General features: G+C 40.5%; 1 protein-coding gene across 2 annotated transcripts; it reads right to left on the bottom strand.

Moving 5' to 3' along the window:
• Positions 1 to 1,055: 1,055 nt before the first annotated feature.
• On the bottom strand, positions 1,056 to 20,038 carry serpini1 (serpin peptidase inhibitor, clade I (neuroserpin), member 1). Of its 2 annotated transcripts, none has more exons than XM_079354460.1 (9): positions 19,941 to 20,038; positions 8,231 to 8,531; positions 7,303 to 7,533; positions 7,028 to 7,222; positions 4,218 to 4,422; positions 3,146 to 3,243; positions 2,297 to 2,383; positions 2,048 to 2,137; positions 1,056 to 1,949 (listed from the first exon to the last, which is right to left on the bottom strand). In XM_079354460.1, exons 1-9 carry the CDS (start codon positions 19,998 to 20,000, stop codon positions 1,873 to 1,875), a joined length of 1,344 nt encoding a protein of 447 aa, XP_079210586.1. In that variant the 5' UTR covers positions 20,001 to 20,038; the 3' UTR covers positions 1,056 to 1,872. The 2 variants fall into 2 exon arrangements, with proteins under 2 accessions (XP_079210586.1, XP_079210587.1); XM_079354461.1 differs by lacking the exon at positions 19,941 to 20,038 and adding an exon at positions 12,859 to 12,880.
• Positions 20,039 to 20,471: the final 433 nt, after the last annotated feature.

The raw sequence follows: 20,471 nt of genomic DNA, 5'->3' as shown, positions 1-20,471 counted from the left end.
TTGTGTTTAAGATATTGCAGCGCTGAAGCACACTGTGCACACTGAAGAGATGAAAAAGCTATTACATTTTCATAAAGGTAAATGAAAACCCTTGGCACTGAAGGGGACTGATAAAATGATGTGCTCAACATTGCACAGAGCTAGTTTTTAGCACATCTATTGCTTGTGCCAGTTATTTAAAGACCAGATTATCATTTGCCTTTGCTATTTAATGCTTTAAGTCAATTTAACTGTCTGAAAATATTGTTTACGTGTCCTGTCATAGATAATTCTTGTTCCAGAAACGTATACTCCAGGTAAGAAAAGGTGAGGATAACATGCAATGGCAGGAAACATCTGCCTGGGAAAACATAGTAAATGTTTTATTTTTTTAATTTCATGATTACCTTTTCAGTGCCATGCAGACAGCAGTGAATGTTAGCTATATATTAGCGATTCAATTAATTTATAAGGGACCCTTTTTTATTCAATATCAGTATATTTAGATTGTGAATACATACTCAGCTTTAGGCATAAAACATGTGAAATAAACAATAACTTTATATATGTGATAGACCAGGGCAGATTGTCTCTTTAATAGAGGGAGTAAAATTAAATGTAGGTTAAATATGTCACACACAGTAAGTTCTTTTTAAGGGATACATATCTGAATCCATATGCAGGCCTCATTCTTCCCACATCACCGTATACCCTTGCAAGGCACATAAGATCTGTTTCTTGTGTTTTTGTGAGTGCGTGTGTGTATGTGTGTGTAGCTAGGTAATGTCGCAGGTCTGAAACTAATCCAAAAAGCCTTGGCAGGACACTGTATTCCCTGAAAACCGGATTTTGGTTGAAAGCCAACATCTGTCCTTAGCCAGAGTGCAACAGATAATGATTTAAAGTCTATTCCATACAGTGGCTGAAAATATAATGGACTTTTCTTTAGCAAACCCTTGATGCATGTTTTAAAAACATCCTAAATGCCATGGATGGCCTGTCTAAGCTGCAACGTCCTTGAAAACACTGCACTTACTGTACAATGACCTCTTCTCAAAGACAAGGACACAAGCTCATAATGGGAACACATTCATGATTTTATTTTGTAAAGACTGAATACAGCTGGTGTTACTGTTTTTCCCTGTATATACATCCAAAACAGTATAGCACATCTTGCCCCTTTTTGTTTCTATAGCAACCTGCTATAGTTACGCAGTCTCTCTGCTCACCTGTGAGATGCCCAGCTTTGGCTTAACCAACCAATCAGATGGGATAAGGCATAATAGTTCATCAGCAGATGTGCCTATAGTGTAAAAAAACAACTATAATATTTTCTGTAGATATAGAAGATATGTTACTAAGATTCATTTTATTTAAAGAAAATGTTTGCACGTGTATTCTGCAATAAATATTGAGCATATATGTATATAACATAATGTCTAAGTTACAGATATTTTTAAGGTGTGAAAATTACAGTGTGTGCATACTGCATCTGGAGTAAGAAACAGTAGACTTTTTTAGAAATAGAGAGAAAATTATTTTGTGCATCGTGTTTGGTAGCAGGTGAGTACGAAGCCGCTAAACTTAAAGGGGTTGTGCGTGGATTACATTTCATGTGTTCTTTTCACTCATATACAAACCATTCTTAACTCGAGAATATGTACATCTTCCCCTTTTCTGCATTTCTGTCCAAGAGATTAAAGCTTACAGTATCAAAACACAGTCACATTATATTTCATATGTCATATTTCAATATATAATATATTGTATAGTATTTATTTTATGTCTTTTTTTCAAGAGTATAAAACACAGCTGAAGATGGCAATAGTAAGATAGGCAGCGTTTATGATGTCTGGATCTGATTGGCTGAGATTGGGTGACCTCACACCATTATTACATGGAGTCAAAGTCGTGGTCGTTGGGCTCAATGACTTCAGGGGTCATGACCCTGCCCATGAAGATGATGGACCCTGTGGAGTGGGGGCATGTACAATGCAAAGTCAGATAAAAACACCCTAAAAACATTACATATAGTGGTATGTTCAGATATATTCACAGATATACATACCTGTCCTTCGGTTTCTAATGACAAAGAAGAATGGGTGATCAGCCATGACCTGAGGGTACAGCACCAGGGTCCTGGTCAGGGCAATCATTCCTATAAAAGAGAGAGAGCAGACACAACATTTACTTTCAACGGGGTTGGGCAGTGACTGATGAAGTGAGTTTTCCATGGTGACCCATTCATGCAAAGAATTTTTTTTTTTTTATATGTATCGTAAATATTTTTTAGAGAAGAATAAAAGAAAAAGTCTACCTGACCCGACAGCTCCCTCTGCCCCCTCCTCAGTCACCTCCAGGTAAGCCTTCTGCACGGCCTTCCCGATGAACAGGTCTTTACCATCTGCCAAACACATAAAATCACACAAATGATCACCCTGTCTATACAATAGGGATCAGTCAGTCTGAGATGTGAAGAGGGTGCGATGTGGACTTTAATATTAGAATTAGTCTGTGCAGAAGTGAAACTTTTCAAGCTTAGAGTACAGAGGGTTCTCATAATTAAATAAAATCACATAAGAAACCAGATTACAAGGTCCCATCATACAGGAAAGTCCTGATAATTTGATGGAATCCTTTTAAAACTCTATCTTACCTTATCTATCCACAGTAAGGCATTGCTTGTGGATATAATGTGTGCCTTACAACTAAAAGCCCAGTACAATCAGCTGATTTACAATAACAGTTCCTTCAAATGACGAGTCAGAATAAGCTGTTTTGGACCTGGTCATCAAATTGGTTTAAAAAGGTGTGCTACGATATTTTGGTAGATTTAAAGTAATGAAGTAGGGAGCATTTTAGCTACTCACAAAGTGAATTACCATTTTTTTTCTTTAATGCATATCATCATAACTTATTCACGTCTCAATCGTTCTTACTCTGCTGAATCTCTCTATCTGTCTTTCTCTCTGGATCTATTTTTGCCTTATGATGTGACAGCTCTGACCTGCCCACTCTGTGCCAGTTACCTTGGTTACCTTAGAAAGTACTGGAGGCTACTTTACTGCAGCTAAGGAGCAGAAATACTAAACTGAGCACCTAATGTCAGCATTCTGGACCATTTGTCTTTCTTTGTTTGTTTTGGCTGTGGTGGGTTTCAAGTTACCTGTCATGGCAGACAGATCAGCATCATTGGTGAAGATGTTCTTTATTCCTAGCTCCTGTAGTGTGCTCCTCAGGTCAACCTTCTGTTCCACTTTGAATCTGACAATACCAATCACATTTTTGATAATAAGTCATGAAAAAAAATACATACACTACAAATCCCAAAGGAGAAATTCTGTTTTTTACAGTTGTCCGTATGACTGTTATTGAAAGACATGCTTCTCAAACACGTAGGCCCTAATTACAAACATTACCACACTAACAGGACCTGTGGACATGCATTAGCGGAGAGATGTCAGAATGGGTCTGCGACACAGAGAAAACACCAGAGCTGTTGGAGGTTCAGTGTCTTACTGCACCTCTCACAAGTACCCACCTGGAGCCTCTCCAGCAACCAGACCAACTCTGCAACTGGGACTTGAACCAGTGACACTTTGGTTCCCATCACTCGTCCCTACAGACTGAGCTACTGCTATTACCAGAGTCAATCATTTTTAGTTAACTTGCTGTGCTGCAACATAAAACTATTATTATTGTTACCTTTGGAGATGTTGCAGAAGCTAAGATATTTAAAACATGAATACAACGTTATGCCACCCTTATTTCAAAAGAAGATTTTAACATTTAAGGGCTCAACGCTGTGTGGTTGTATTTTATATTTACAACTAACTAAAGGCAAGGTATATTATTTATTCTTGCACCTGCAATGTTTGCACCCTTAGAATTAAAAATCAATTTTATGAAGAGCAGTTTCTTACTTACAGGAATAAGTAAATCATACAAGGACGTCAGGGTGCAATTAAAAAAAAAAAAAGAAGCATCAATGCTGTTAGAGATCTTTCCACCTACTTAATAAAACTACAACTTACACAGGGGACGTTCTCTGTTTGCTTTGGAGTCTGGTTAATATAAGCATTGAACAGAAATCCAAGATGTAGAGCCAATTAAGTTTTTATCTAGCAGCAAAGGCATGTTAGGTCAACTGGGAATGCAGAACAACTTCTGGTACTTCTGGAACGACTTGCTAGTATACAAGAATGAATTTGTGAGTACATGTGTATGTCTTCTCTCACCTCGGTAGGTAGACCTCCACTTTCTGCCGTTTGACATTGTTAGCCCATTCCTCCAGCAGCTGTGCTTTGATGATGAGCTCCAGGGATGCTAGTGGTACCTCCTGCCGGGGAAGAACGATCATCATGGACATGTCCTCTCCCTCATAAGGCATCTCCAACACCTGGTACACGCCGCCTGCTTCCTGTGAGCCATCGCTGAACTCGCCTGACCAGGAGGACATCAGGAAAAAAATGCAAACATTAAAGGTACGAAAACACATGAATTGGTGCCTGCAGTAATGGATTTGTGAGGCTAAACCTACACAATTGTAAGACTGTTAAAGCCGATAGATTGAATGTATTGCAAGGTACGTGGTCCTTTTATTGATTGACTCATTAAAATCAACTGGTGCTTTACTTAAATGACTTAAGTCACACGTGATGTGTAAAAGGTATTACAGGCGTACTTGTTTGTATTCCTGTCGTGCTGAAAAGGCTGTGCGGAAATCTCAACAAAAAGCAGGAAAGGATTCCGTGTTAAGAGTGAGTTTGCACACAAATCTTTTCAGGAAAGAAATAAATCCCAGTAGCGGGAGAAGAAAAGGAAGAAAGAGCTAATATCTTCTTAGAGTTACTCTAACAGGGGCTTAGAAGTGATACGTTAGAGCCTTCAGGTGGAGCTTTAAATGACTTCCTCTCTATATGTAATTAAAAAAAGATAATAATCCTTAACAGGACGACAACAACAGTTAACTTGAATTAAGTGATGCAGAATTTAATATTATAATTTATTCCTCAGCATACCGTAATAATGATAATGAATTATGTAATAATCCTTCTGTACACAAAACAAGTCCAACTAGATTTCACGTCTACATGCAAGGTTATCTCACTGACTTTTTTCCGTGAAACATGTTGATTATGGGGCAATTAACAACGCCCAATCTTTGCACATGGTTTTTCGTTTGAAGCTGCTTAAAAGGGAAAATTAGTACAAAAAGACTTTTCATCCCTCGTTTCATCCCAGAGAAAGGCAGGCAGGGCTCCACTGAACATCTTACTTTAACCAATATGATTGTGTTTCAAAAAGAAAAAAAGCCTTCCCTTCAGGGACCTGAACACACAAACACTCATTATGCTCATTACACACACAGCGGATCACACATTCACAGATTTCCTCGATCCTGCGTGTGTGAGGATGAGTATGTGTGCACCGTGTGAACGTAGGTGTATGAAACGGTGCCATCTCACTGCAAACACTAAGACTGCACCAAAATAACTCGATGCGTCCATTTTAGCAGCAGTGCAGTTAGAATCTGTTTTTGTGTCTTTGGCAGTTCGTCAAATGACGAGGAGAAAAGACAGACTGGAATCACTAAGATGTAGCAGCATTATAAAACAGCCTTTAGGACTAGGTAAACACAGGCTAGCACCTCACGATGTTCTCAAAGTACCTAATACACAGATATATAACACATAAAGTGCAAAAAGGTACAGTAAAGATATACTGATAAAAACAGTTCATGATGACTTTCCAGACATGAAAACTGTTTGTTGCATGTTTGTGTCACGGTTTGGTTTTGTGTATGTTGTATTTCTGAGTTCTGTTTCATATGTTCCCTCGTGTTGTTTTTCCGAGATACTTTGTTTCCTTGTGTCCTTCTATGTTGTCTTTAATAGTGTTGCCTGTTTTACTTGTGCATTCATGTTTCTTAGTTCAGTCTTTAGTGTTCCCTGTTTTAAGTTGTAGTTCTGGTCTTCAGTTTTCTTGTTTCCTGTCTTTCTGTGTTTCCCTCCTGTCTTGATTACCCTGATTGTCCTCACCTGTCTTATTAGTCTCACCTGTGTCTGATTACCCCTCGTCTATTTAGTCTCTGTGTTCCTTCCCTCGTGTTGTCGGATCATTGTCTTTTGTCTGTACTGTAAGTTGGATGTTTCCAAGCGTTCTCTGCTCTCTGGATTTACTTTGTTTTAGTGCTCAGGGTTTTTTCTCGTTAGGATTTTGTTTTAGGAAGTAGGTTTTTGTTTGTGTTTTTGCCTTTTAGTTGAATTAGCTAATTTTCTGCACTTGGGTCCTCCTCCATGTTTTCTGCCCGAGTCGTGACAATTTGCCTCGTAGATCACTACAGAATGCAGAACAATAACGGCGGAAAATCAAATCAAACTTTAAGGATGCTATATGAAGCTCTGGTGATGTACAAGCCTTACGCTGCTTTTCTCTGCCACCATGATGCTGTTTTTCCTTGATTCTTAATATAGAATATTATCCCTTGAGCTGTGTATGAACTAGAGCTGCTTTTTGAGCGTGTAATTAAAATAACTATTTAAATGTAGCTTATTGCAATAGTGTAAAGACTAAATATATTGTAGGGTAAGTCGCAGCTCCAAATAAAAGCTGTTTGTTTCATTTGACTATTTTAAGACTATTTTCATGAAGTAAAGGTTTGAAGGGCAACGGATATCATGTTGAATGAAAACGTAACACCGAATTAGAGCCTTTGTAATACAAAACTTTATGAATGAACACAGACTGCCATATTATAGCCGATCCCAAAGGCTGAATGAATCAAGTTTATCTGCAGTATGTAACCATATCAGTGCAATAACACCATAAAAATGGCCTTTAAAGTGTACTACGATCTCATACACGTTGAGAGTTTTTGCAAGCAAAAAACTTTGCAGCAGCAGACTCAGTGAGCAGAACAAAAAGGAGCCTTTCCTGGGAATAACCCTCCCATTATGAATATTTTAAATCTAAGATTCACATTTTAAATAACCTCCAGAAAAATTTGATGAAATTCCACGTGTCCGCACACACAGTCCTTCCCTACCGTAGTAGAAGTCTCCCAGTTGGTACATCATGAGCGTCTGGACCTCAGAGCCGTCGTCTTTGCTAAAGGAGAAGGTTCTGGTGTTCTCTGGCCTGAACTGGTTTTTCCAGGAGCCCCTGAAGTAGATTGCATTCACCAGAGTTAGGCGGGTCACGCTACTGAAGTCCTCAGCTGATAGCAGCTCACGGATCTTACCTGGAGGGGGTGAGATAGATAAATAGATGTGTATTTATTTATTTAGTACGTCTTTCTTCCCCCTTCCCTCTCTCACTCACTCTCGGTATGATTTTCCACCCAGCTGTTGATCTGCTCGGCAACGGCTGCTGATTCGCTGAAGTCTACGGTTTCCACGTCAGCCCTGAAGTACTTTCTCATCAGGTGCAGAAACTCAGGGTTAAAGGTGACACCCTCCTGCAGGAAGAGGCTGTTGGCAAATCGGATCACGTAGTTGGTGTCATCATCTGATAGAGCTGTGGTGAGGTTCTGGAGCAAAGAGAACTCCACGCCTGGAGGACAGAGAGAGAAATCCACACTTTTACTGGAGGTGAGTCAACAGGAGGACAGACCTGTGGAAACATTTGATACTTGATGATTTTGAAATAGAAATCCTTCAAGGTCCTTCAGTTTGTTTTTAATTATTAAGGGTACAGCACTATAGAATTTCTAAGTAAGAAAAAACAAATACAGTATGTGTGCACCTTCCTCCTTAAAAAGAGAAAAGTAGGAATATTAAAAAGTGGCACTTCCTCTGTAACGGTTTAAATAATTTTATAAAAAATTTGAAATACTCAAGTTGTTTAATATCACCCATCCTAAGAAGTAGGTGACTCACAGGAGAAACATAAAAACAGGACAGTCAATGTTGAAGCAGCAGAGGCCAAGGCGTTCAAAGGTTAGATTGGATTAGTCAGAAAATGATACTACCTCTAAATATCCCTCTCTTTATTTCCCTCTTAAAGAGACTGTCTATGTAATTCAGGCTTTTTGATGAGGAAAAAAAAGTCTTATCAAGGTGACATCATCAGGGTTTTATTGTGTAGACTTTGAGAAAACTGTCAACAGAGCTATAAAGAACATACTCAAAGATTTCCCGGGCTGAGAAGAGCTCCTTGTGACAAGTTGTGGATGTATATACAATTGAGAGTGCCTCTTGAATTAAATATTAATTCTTGGTGGTCTTGTCTTTGTGAATGTGTCTCTCACCTGGCAGGAGGTGGCTGAATCCCACCGCCTGTCGGATCTCCTCCAGTGACGTCCCCTTGGCTCCCAGCTCCACCATGCCGAGGGCCACAGCCACACTCAGCGGGGAGAAAATGATGTTGTCCTGATCCCCCACTGCCTGCAGCTGGTGGTACAGTCTGACCGAGAACTCTGATGTAGTGTCCTCTGGAATATCCGCCGCCCGGCAACAGTAGCGTGGAAACAGGATGGAGGGGAGGAGGAGCGGAAGGAGGAGCGGGGACAAAACTTCCAGGGTCAACATGGCAGCGCAGGCCACAGATAGCTGAGGAAAAGAGGGATGAATAAATGAAAGAAAGGAGGGAGAGAAGGGATTTAAAGAGATTGAAGGGGGAAAGAGAGAGTGGGGAGAGAACGAGGCACAAGACCGAAAATATGTTTAAAAATCATAGAAAGATTGATGAAAGGATTAAGGAATGGGAAATGATGGAAAATGGGACAAAAGTGTGGAAGGAACAGATGAGGATGGAGAGAGGACAAGATGAAAGACAGAAACAGTTTTGGGGAGGGACAGAGCCAGAAGTGGAGAGAAGAGGATTTGCAGAGGGGCGAGAGAGGGAGAGATAAAGGTAGAGAAGGGAGGGAGACAGATGAAAGGAGAGAGAGAGCAAGGATGTAGGACGATGAAAAAGAGAGACAGAAAACTTCCGTTGGTCAATTATTCTGCCAATTTAACCGTGAACAGAGAAAAGGAACGAGTTTATGAACAGCGGGAAACAATTTAAACTTGTGAGCAGAGGAGAATCTTGAAACACAATGAGGACTTAATAATCACTTGAAGTGTCCTTTTAAATGAGAAAGAAAGAACGTATGGATTCTGATAACATCAGATAGAAGGGCCAAGGTCAAAGAAGAGATAGAAACGTAAAGGGAAACAAACAGAAAGAAATAGATTGTGTATGATAACAGAAAAACAGAAAGAGAGGATGAGAATGAGAGGCAGACTGAGATAGATGTAACAAAACAAAAATAATACTCCGTAACCATACAGATGTAGTGCTGACGGCAGCCAACTCTGAGCTAAATGAGCTCATGCATATTTTATTGCCATTCTTATCATCTAGAGTCAAATCAGCCTTTTCCCTTCAAATCTGCCTTTCCTCTCTCTCTCTCTCTCTCCCTGCATGCGAGCCTTTGTATGTTAACAAGCGACTTCCTCTCTGTCTGAACAGAATGACTGATTGAGAAGAGGCCTTTGCTACCCCGCTTCCTCCATCCATCCCCCCCTCATCTCCTCCCCCCCCATCTCATGTCTGCGTCATCTATCATCACCCATCTTGTCTTCTCTATCATTTTTCTACTTTCTATACCTTTTCGGATTCCCGAGCCCACCCGCTACCGCTTAAAAATACAAGGAATATACACACACTGCACCATCTCTCTGGCGCTGTTGTTGCCAGGCAACATTGTTCTGCTACCCAAATAAAAAAAGGCAGAATTATGATATGTGATATATAGTATAAATATACAGAGAGATGGTGAGTGGAAAAAGAGATGGGGGGGGGGGGGGGGGGGGGGGGAGAGAGAGTGTGAATTATCACATGGGCGCTTGTTTTGCTGTTAGTCTCTCTGCTGTGTTGTCATTATACAGGTTGAAAAGAGAATTCTATTAGCAGTCCCATGCAGGGCTGGAATCTGCTGGCTGCTACTGTATGAGGGGGACTGCAGGTGACTGCACTCTCAATGTACCTGATTGTCAAAAGCAACAACAATGGGCAGCAGCCAGAAAATGAGTGGACCATCCTGCTGAGTACAGTCCTGTCCTCTGCTGTGCTCTGGCATGGGACAAGGTATTTTCTCTCCAAAATATAGCAGTCCTGCCTGAGGGACCCATTAATGTTAAATCCATTAAAGGATTAGTTTTTTTCTGTGTTTTTTTTTTCTCTTTACTGTCAACACATTTCTTAAGCAGACTAAATGAAGTATTGATTCTATTACAGGTGGGACAAAATATTGATAAGGAAATACATCCTTTTCCTGACTAGTGTGATACAGAAAAATATAAAAAATACGATTGTCTAAATAGATTTCCATGCAATTTAATTTACCCTGTTGGCACTGGTGTTTATGACATCAATGAATGCAATCTGACCAGCAGTTAATTAGCCAAAGAAGAAGTTGATAGCAGTAGGTAGAAATTGATAGTGGTCAAATAAGATCACAGGACAACAGACAAGAACGAAAGCAAAAAGAATTTAGACGGGGGCGCCTGTAGCCTAGCGGTTAGCGCAAGTGGCCCCATGTGGACTCTCCCACTCTCTCTCTCTCTCCTAGACCTCTAGCTCTATCTACTGTCCTGTCTCTAAAGATAATGGCATAAAAAGCCCTCCAAAATAAACAACAAAAAATAAAAAAAAATAGAAGTGAAGAGAAGAAGCATGAGAAGATGTGAAACTGAAACCAAATTACAGTGAATAAATACAGTATATGGATTCTGGGCTGATTGTTTTCTTAAGTGAATCAGATATTGAGACGTCTTGCAAAAAAACAATCATAGCAAAATGACTGTATTGTAATACTATTGTCATTGTGTATTGCATATTGTGCCGTTGGTAATCCTGTTTTTTTTTTTCTTACCACTACTAGATTCTATTCCTCTGTTTCTGCAGCCAAAGATATCCCCTGTTTTTCATAACACTGACAATAACACATGAATGAATACCAAACGTTTACAAAAATTGAAACTATATGAGTTTTCAAAATACTCAGCAGAATGGTCATTTTAAAAATTATGTTATGTTATGTTTTCCATTTTTTGTGTGTTTGTCTTTTTATGTAAGCATCAGCCTGACAGCTATATACATCCTGGTGAAACAACACACAAAGCTGACCAGCCCTGCATATATTTCACTGTATCAAGCCGAAAAGATTTCAAGTAGGATTTCCCCTTCTCTTTCGAAACGCACACTGCCCCCGTCACTTCCACTTAGTATCCCTCTGAGCAGACGGTCAAGGTCTCCTCTTGTTTTTACTCTCTTAATAAGTCTTCTGACAAACTTCTTTTGACAGCTATGGCACTGACCAAACTGTCAGATGGATTCACATCCACTTGAATTACCAAGTGGAAAGGCGTTCGTCTTTCGAGCTACCTCACATGGAAATAAGTCACAGCCTCTGACTTTTTTAGATCCAAGATATATTTTTTTATTGTCACTAATCACTCACTAATCCATAAATGTAGGAGCCATTTTAGTCATTTAAATGTATGAATACTGATTTCAGTAAATGCTAGTCAAACATGTGATGAAAACAATTAGAAATAAGAATATTTAGAAATAGGGAATATTACATTTAAAATGTGATACTGGTATTGCTTATGTTAATGAATAATGAAAATGAATATTTTTTGTGATGGGTGGAGTTGAGTAATTATAGTGGGCGAGATTGAGGTTTGTCTGTCTGTGGTGAAGTGGGAAGGAGCATCACGCTGAACATTTTTTGATCATGTCTAAGTTCAGATTTGTCGATATTAAGTTTGGACGGTGTCATTTTCTCAGGAGTCCTAAAGCAGGTATTTACAAAAAACTAATTTACAATTACAAGACACCTCACAGGACAGTGCCCAAGACAGAACAGAAAAGTTGTAATAAAAGGGCTTGCTGCCAAGAGTTAATACTACAGGATGCTCCATCAAGTAATTGTAAATGTACTTGAGCTTGTATAGAGCTTCTGAATACCCAAAGAGCTTTTACACTACAGGTCACATCGACCAATTTAAACCCATTCAAACACTGATGGCAGAGACAGTTATACACCAAGTGACGACCGCCGGTGTAAATAAATGAAGCCTATGCGGAAGTGCAGCATCCTGCAGTTCGTGAGTTTTCCACTTGAGGCTGGCTGAAGAAGCACTAGGAGTTACATACCCTCCGTTAAAAGAAAAAAAAAAAAGGTGAGAGCCAAAAGCAGCAAATTGGAGTCTTGACTGGCACACAATGTAAGTCAGGTGTATTTTTTGATAATTAATCCATTTGGATTTTTAGTCATAAGTTGTATAGCTGACCTGACCGACGGGTGGGTGCGAGGTAAAGTTTCATCAAGAGACTTTTAACCCACCTCAGCTCCAGAGCCTGTTGTTAGGTTGACTTAAAGTTAGGGTGAGAGCATTTCCATGGAGACAGCAATCTATGGGACTCCAAAGCCCCCTGTATTAACAAGATGGGTGATGTCACTCAGGCTTCGTCCATTAATCAATGTCTATGGTATTATTAACTAATCCATTAATGCTCATTCACACGCTGCTGAGGAAGCAGCAGAAACAATTCTAAGTATAATGTCTTGCCCAAGGACACATCTGACATGTGGCTGCAGGAGCTGGGGATTAAACCCCTTAATGTTCCGGTTCAGAGATGACCGACTCTACCACTGATCCACAGCCAATCCCAGTTCCCGGACAGTTTTCGTGTCTCAGTTGGCAGCTATGAAGTCATTTTCGAATGTATTCTCTACAGCCCCGTTTCCACCAAGCGTTCCGGTATGGATCAGTGCAGCTTGGGACGGTTTGGTTGTCACATCCCCGGGTTAAGGGTTTAGTTTATTTCTGTTTCCCTCATGTATCATGTCTTGTGTTTGTGTTTTACTTCGATACTTACCCTGTGTCTCGTTTCAGGTCTGTTGGCTGCATGCCCTTCCCCCAGTGTTTCCCACTCTGCTGATTCCCTGATGTGTCTCACCTGTATCTTGTTAACTCCACCCCCTTTCAGTATATAGTGTCTGTGTTTCCCCTCACTCCTTGCCAGTTCATCTTGTCTCTTTGTAGCAGTGTTACCAACATTCTTCTGTTTAGCCTACCTGATCTCACCCAGTGTGTTTTTGACCTCGATATTCTGCCTGCTGTTTTTGATACTTCTGCCTGGACTGATTGATTATCGTTTACCGAACCTTGCCTGCGATCAACGGATTGTGAAACTGCCTTTACCCTTGAGTCGTGCGTTTGAATCTCTTTGCCTGGTCTTGATATTGGTTCGGTAAAACCTGATCCTGTTTGCATTTCCACCGCCAACCGTGCCATAAGCCAGATGCCGATAGCCACGTCAGCTACATAAATAGCGTCACATGATAGCAGTTAACAGCTAACCTGCTAATAAATTCAACAAAGGAGAAAAATGCGAAACAGTAAACAAAACCAACGATGGAAGACATCAGGCAATTCATCTACTTTGTTACTGGCATGTGGTTCTTTATTACAGAAATGCAATCGAGCTGTTTCAGAGAAGGCTTTGTGTCACAAGGAGAAATACAGAATAAAAAACAATTGACTAAGTGTTCAAGCACGGCGGGGCTGTGTTCCCTACTGTCACACAAGGAAGTGATGATCCCTTCGACCAATCAAAAAACGGCAGTGTTTAGCTCCATCTTTTAGGGTCAGATCGATTAACTTAGCACCCTAACAAACAGTAGCTTGGTACGGGTTGGTAATTTGGGGATCTTTTCCGACTTTAGTCTCTGGAAACACCCCAAAATGCTTGCTGTACGAAGCGAACTGAACCGCTAAGTGGAAACAGGGCTTAATTAAACTGAAACAGAACTTTAAAATTAAAATCAGATTTTAAAAATCTCTTCAAAGGAACACAGACATAGAAGTTGTGGTTCTATAATGATGCTATCATTTTAAGTTGAATGAAGCTTGAAAAAGTATCCCATAGGCACAGAACTTCAGTGTTGAAAATAGATACTGTCAGTCACGTGTCTTCACCTACTCTCAGTTGTCAGCAGTGAGTCAGACATTGCGGAGAGAGGGACAGATTTAGAGAGTTAGAAAGGCTGAGGGAGAGGTGGGGGCAGCTGGCAGAGATGTAAATGGAGGTAATGTTCCTGACCTTCTGAGCTGTGGGAGCTGAACTTTTCGGAGACAGACAGCCCTACTTTCTGTAAGGGAAGACGCAGCCATGCAGCTAAGCCAGGGAAAGTAGTGTGGAGCATAATTGTGAGTGCTCCTCTGTGTGTCTGTGTTCCAGTGTGCATGTGTGGGTGGATAATAACATCATGGGTGGCTGGCTATTACTTGTAACCGTGACACCATTTTGACCTCTTGAGTTTATGGCACTGTCTCCAAGGGAAGCCCACACTTGAGAGCCAAACGTTGGCTCCAATATGCTCAGGTGGGGTTCCCAGCATGCCTCACAGGTTGGTTGGAGAAACCCAAAACCTGTCTATAAAATTCCCCCCTGCGACTTAAAGAGCTGAATATGTCAGGAAATCTCTCAGGGTTTAAGTTGCAGGGGCTTAATTCTGACAACATGATTAATTCCATGCAATTAAACTTACTGGCCTTTAAAAGCAGCCTCTAATCTGTCCGTGTAATCCTAATTCTAGAGCAGAATTAATCGCCAGTTGACATTTAGACAACTAAAACGTGATGTTGCCCAAACCCACAGCATCTTCCCCAAATCTTTCTGCCATTTAAACCCTACACCTTCAGACGACATGCTTCGGAGACCAGGGGGAAATTTATCAAACATGGACGTTCTTATTGACAGTTCACGTACACAGGTACATACACACATTGAAGAACATAATTCCATAGACTCCACCAAGCGAAGGTTGCCAAGGCAACTGGTAGTGATCGACATTTTTTGTTTGCCAAGCTGACAGAGAGATTTTTTCCCCTTAAAAGATATCTTCCTCCTTTCATGTAGACAGATAAACTGTCTTTCCTTTTTTTCCCCATACGACTCAGCACTTTCTGTCTCACATAGCCCTTCTCTGAGCTGACTACTCACACCAGCTCCAGTTCTGTTTGACTTTGCCTCATACACACACACACACACACTGAGGATGTATTTTTTTCAAAATCAAGGCACATCCCCACTTTTCTTCTTACCTCTGAACTGATCATTATGAAGCTCCAGAAAAGTCCCCCAACGGTAGCTCCCCCTTCGCTTCAGCTCATATCACAGCACAGTGCTACACTTAAAGGCTCTGAGTACACTTCCAAACTGCTGAAGCTCATCGGGACTTTAACGAAGTCTGTGAAAGTGCTAAACTCCCATATCATCCAGGCCTGTGCCTCTGGGAATATACTTCAGAAAATCATGTCTATGATTATCTCTTGCCCTGAAAAAAAAGTCTGCATTTCTGCAATGGACGCCCTGCAAAAGATGGCAGGGGAAATCTGAATATGTCTAACTTTAAAAGCGCTCTGCAGAACAGAGATAATAGAGTCTGATTATCATTCATGGCTTTCAAGTTTTCCTTGGAGGCGCCATTGTCCCCACTCCTTGCATTTTGTTCTGTACTTGAAATGAGTTAAATGCAGGCAGGCATGCACACACACGCACAAGAGGGATCAAACCCACATCATTAATATCACATCTCCAAATCTATGTAAGTGTCTCACTCTCCTGTTTTTGTTTTTTTTATATATACAAATAGACACCTAACCTACTGCACATTTGCTGGTGTGTAGAATACATGTACCGAGTGGTGGCAGAACTTTTTCACAGGGAGGCTGCCGTAAAGCCCAGTGGTGGGCAGAGCTGCAGTCTAGGACAAAGAAACTACTTAACTCTTATGGCGGGTGGGGACTTTCATTACTGTGCCTGATAAAGTGGCTACAATTCATCAATCTAGTCGACCTCTTTGCTTCACGCCTCCAGTTGTACCCACTACAGCAACCAGGCAACAGCAGTTAAATTACCAGTACTGTGTCTCTTTATAGAAAGGCACATTTTGTTGATAAAAGCCCACATGTATGCAAAATTAGTTGGTTCTTTAGCTCATTTAGTTACACCACCTTTCGCAATTTTCCCTTTCCACAGGTCCTATTTGTGAGAAGCATGTCTCTAGTCTGATGTAAACCAGAAATTCCCTCGGGTAAAGTATGTAAAATAAAATAAAAATGTTAAAAATCTGTGTGTGTCCATTTTATAATGTTATAATGCAATATCTTTCAGCAAATTATTATCTGACAATAAGTTTTATTTTGTCACAAATAATCCAGGGGACCAGAACAACTACTTTGTATCCAGTGTGACTTGTATATCTGTTGACAGACACAGTGAGAAATGTGTAGACCAAGGTGACACCTTTTATTGGGTGCTTATGTAAAAGGTGAAGCTATATTTTGCTGCTTGTGGCTCAATTGTGGCTCAGCTCGGGCAGCATGCTCAATAGAAGGACTCTGACACCGTTACAGCTTAATGAACATCAGCTGTGATTCAATTCATTATTTACACCCAAGCTTTTTCCTTCTGTAAAAAAAATAGTGACCTGGGCAGCTCTGATATTAGTGGTGGAGTTGAGATGCAGCCTTCATAAACATTATCAGCTGTTAATAATTAAACCTGTACTTGCTCTTGGTAAAAAATTAAGTCCCACATCAATAAAGTTGTAGTTAAAAGCCAGAGGGTTCTACCCAGATCAGAAGAGGATCGTAAAATGTATCATAGATTATTATTCTTCGCTCTGATACAAATGGCTGTTGTCGAAACGGTATGCAGATATAAGTAATGCCATATAACTTGACATTATTTTGTATTCTCAGAGAATCCTGTCATTGCAATATTAAACACCGGTATGAACTTTTCCCCATAAACAGTTTTTTTACATTAAAAACCTAGATCCATGAGTCCAATGTAACTGTGATATGTGCCTATTCTGCTCTTACCGTCGTCAACCAGCCGTCAACCTTTATCTGTTCCAGTGACAGACAAAATCTCCTTTCTGCAGCCCATTGCAGTGTGTTAGCTCAGTCCGCCCTTTATTTGGAAAATAACATGACAAGCTAGGACACCAGCCTGAAGTCCCGGGATGCTCACTGTACACGCCACAGAGGACAAACAGAGGTTAACAACCCTTTATTAATCCCTGATAACAGAGACACCCACAGGGTGAGGCACACACACACACACACACACACACACAGATAAAAAGATATAAAGAGTTCAATAGACTGAGAGACAAAGTGAAGATTAAAAAACAGGCAAATACAAGCAGAAACTAACAATCAAAAGGAGATATGCAGGTAAGACATGGCACACAAGAGGAAGATAAAGAGCGTAAAGAACTATGACAACAGCTTTAATGCAGATTCCAGCTATGAATCTGAGCCAGAGATGCATTGTCCCCCTGCAATGTATGGAAACATGTTTGCCTATACTCTATAAGCGCAGAGTCTGCCAAGAAACAACGACTCAACAGTTTCTCACTTAATATCAGAAAACACACACTGAAACACAGACGAACATACGCTGTTAGCTGCAGCACTGTGGGAGCATAGGGGCTTTGAGCTGTAATTGGATCAGCCCCGATATGGGGTCAGTGGAAGAGTGAAAAGACTGGAGGCTTTCTCAAATTCACTAAAGACCTGGGGGACACCAGAGAACAAGAAAGGTCACTATCAACTAGTCCTGAGGGAGGATGGTGTGCAAACATATATCTCAGTGAGTGTGTGTGTGTGTGTGTGTGTGTGTGTGTGTGTGTGTCTAAGTTAGAAGAGAAAACAGAAAATAAATTACAGAAGGTAATACACCAAGAAGGTAAAAGACAGAAGTTGGCATTCTTCAGAGGGAGGGATGGTTATGTGCTAACTTAAATTATTTGCATGGAGGTGTGAAAGTGAATCTATCAGGACCATCCTTTAATTTGCCTTGGCATTTATTCTCTTCATTGCTGCTGTATGGTCCGAGTGATGAGAGTGCATTGGTTTGAACGATCAACCATTTCACTCCTCCTTAAAGATCTTCCTCTCTCTCATTGTCCCTTTCTCTACACTCAGCACATCCTTCAATGAAACCAATCAGTCAGCAGATCAATTCTAGGAACGTCTGTGTGTGTGTATGTGTGTGTGTGTGTGTGTGTGTGTGTGTGTGTGTGTGTGTGTGTGTGTGTGTGTGTGTGTGTGTGTGTGTGTGTGTGTGTGTGTGTGTGTGAATCTTTCAACCAACAGATGGATGTATACAGAATGGACTAAAAGCTTGAAACAGAAAAGGTTACAGAGGTTGCACAGTGTGTGCGTTGGGAAATGGAGGGTCGCCAGTTCAAGTCTTGATGCGGACAAAAATATGGAACTGGGACTGGTAGCTGCACCCATAGTACTCACACCCATTAGTGCATGTCCACAGGTCCTGCTTGTGATTGTGTGTGGTTCAGGCCTGTGTGTGTAAGAAGCATGTCTCTACAATAACAGAGTGCGAACCACAATTTCCCTCTCGGGGATTAATAAAGTATATAAAATAAAATCAATTTTAAAAAAATACAGTGCACATTACATTAGTACAATCTTTTGGGGGGTTTTGTAGTTTGAGTTTCAGCATTGTCCCACCCTACAATTTTCAAATATTGTGAGGTAACTATATGCAACAGTTGTGGTGTTCATCAGAGAGTTTGGACTTCTTTCTGGAGGTTTCTTTTTGTATTCATCACATTTTCACCAGCACAGATGTAGTTCATTTCACTTTGGGACATTTTTATATGGAAGTTTAAGTTTAAGACAGTGAAATTTAAATCCTATTGCACACACACACACACACACACGCGCAAACACAAAATCAAGGTTATGTTCGGCAGTCACACACTGTGCACGAGTGCTTCTCCCCTCCCTGCGTGTTTTGTTTCGCAAGGCTGATTTGAAAGACATTTAATTATTGAAATGCAATTAATGTAGCGCTCACTGGGAATAGACTGCACGCACAAACACCACGCACCTACATACACTGACACCAAAGGTATAGCAGAGTGAGGAAAACGCAGCCTGGGAATAGAGATTAACCAGTGATTCAGATGCCTATGGGATTAATACATTGAGATTATGACTGAGCTGGATATTATTTTTTTCTGAAAATGGAGCAGCTATATCTACAGGACTAAATAGGATTTAAGAGGTCATTTTCTTAGCTGCAGAGGTAAAGAGCTCATATGTGCAATGAGAGAAAAATATGAGGAGGACACTGAGTTGTGTATTATTGTTCATCATTTCTGCCCTGTTCTCCCACACATATATCATCCCTTTAATTTAGCTTGAGTTTTGTATATTTCTTTCAGGTGATTGAAAAAAAAGTATTGTGTCTTTATATAATGGATGACCTAAAACAACATGTTTTTTGTTTCTCAATGAACACACATTTACTTATACAGGGATTTTTTTTTTGGACCAGGCTAATACAGGCTGCCTCGTTAATTCACTCATTCACAAACACACACGCGCGCACACACACACACACACACAAACACGCGCGCGCGCACACACACTTACTCACTGCGCCTTATAGCCTCTATTTTCAAGGACAAGAATCCCACAGCAATGAGCTAGTTTCCAGGGGAAAAACAAATCAACAGAACAAAAATAAACCCTGCTTTTGAGGACCACCTACCAAAATTAAACAGAACTGGGTGGTGGACACACGTTATGCTGGGCTTTATTCCATAGCCTTAAAAAAAATGTTTGGCTCAAATGTGCGTCTCCATCCGCCCCTATATTAAGACCCAACACATGTTGATTCTGACATAATAATCTCCTTCATAATTTCCTTTATAAAATCCTCTTCTACCAGAACAGATTTTACACCTTGATAAAAAAAATCTACGATAATTCTCAAATGCAGGCTGTTATTTTTAAATCATAAAGCACATATAATTACGTTTGTCATACCCTGCTGCCGTGTCAATCAGAAACATCCGCAATCACACCCACACCCACACCCGTTGTTTTTTAATGCATAAAAACTGTTCTTACCGATAAACCAAGCAGTGTAGGGATGGATAGATGTGTGCTGGATTTCTCTGCTGCTCTCATCCAGAGCTGCAGCTCGGTGCCTGTTCGTTTGCCGCAGACCCCGCCCCCTCCACAACCAATGCTCCAATGAACGGAGACCAAAGAGTTTGATTGGGAATAAAAACAACACCCTCTGCTGTTTCCGTCATTGTTTGTGCGAGGGTTCATTCACCTATGTGTTCGAGCCAAACAATGGCAAAATACTCTCATTAAAAGTGCATTCACCTGATTCTACGAGTCGTAACATGCAGACCCCGACATATTTGTATTGTGACTTTTTCCCCTTGAAATGATCCTGTCTGTTGCCAAACGTGCATTCAACTTGTCCAGAATAACCCGAAAATCCCGTGAAAACACAAGACAAAATGTATTAACTCTGCCGTTGAATTTAACGCCAACTGTTTGAGAATAATGAGATAAAAATGATCTTAAACTACAACCACATACTTTGTAATATTAAGCATACAACGCAGTTACAGTAATTTAGCACTT

The sequence above is a fragment of the Symphodus melops genome, assembly GCF_947650265.1.
Source record: "Symphodus melops genome assembly, chromosome: 10".
In the NCBI taxonomy this organism is placed as follows: Eukaryota; Metazoa; Chordata; class Actinopteri; order Labriformes; family Labridae; genus Symphodus; species Symphodus melops.
This window is presented reverse-complemented; position numbering and strand designations above follow the sequence as displayed.

What these genes read in the sequence shown, in the direction of transcription:
- serpini1 (XM_079354460.1), bottom strand. Translation starts at nt 20,000, where the DNA reads ATGAGAGCAGCAGAGAAATCCAGCACACATCTATCCATCCCTACACTG. An exon ending in CTACACTGCTTGGTTTATCG is followed by an intron (nt 8,532 to 19,940) that starts GTAAGAACAGTT and finishes TCTTTTCCTCAG; the next exon opens with CTATCTGTGGCCTGCGCTGC. An exon ending in AGAGGGAGCTGTCGGGTCAG is followed by an intron (nt 2,138 to 2,296) that starts GTAGACTTTTTC and finishes TCTCTTTTATAG; the next exon opens with GAATGATTGCCCTGACCAGG.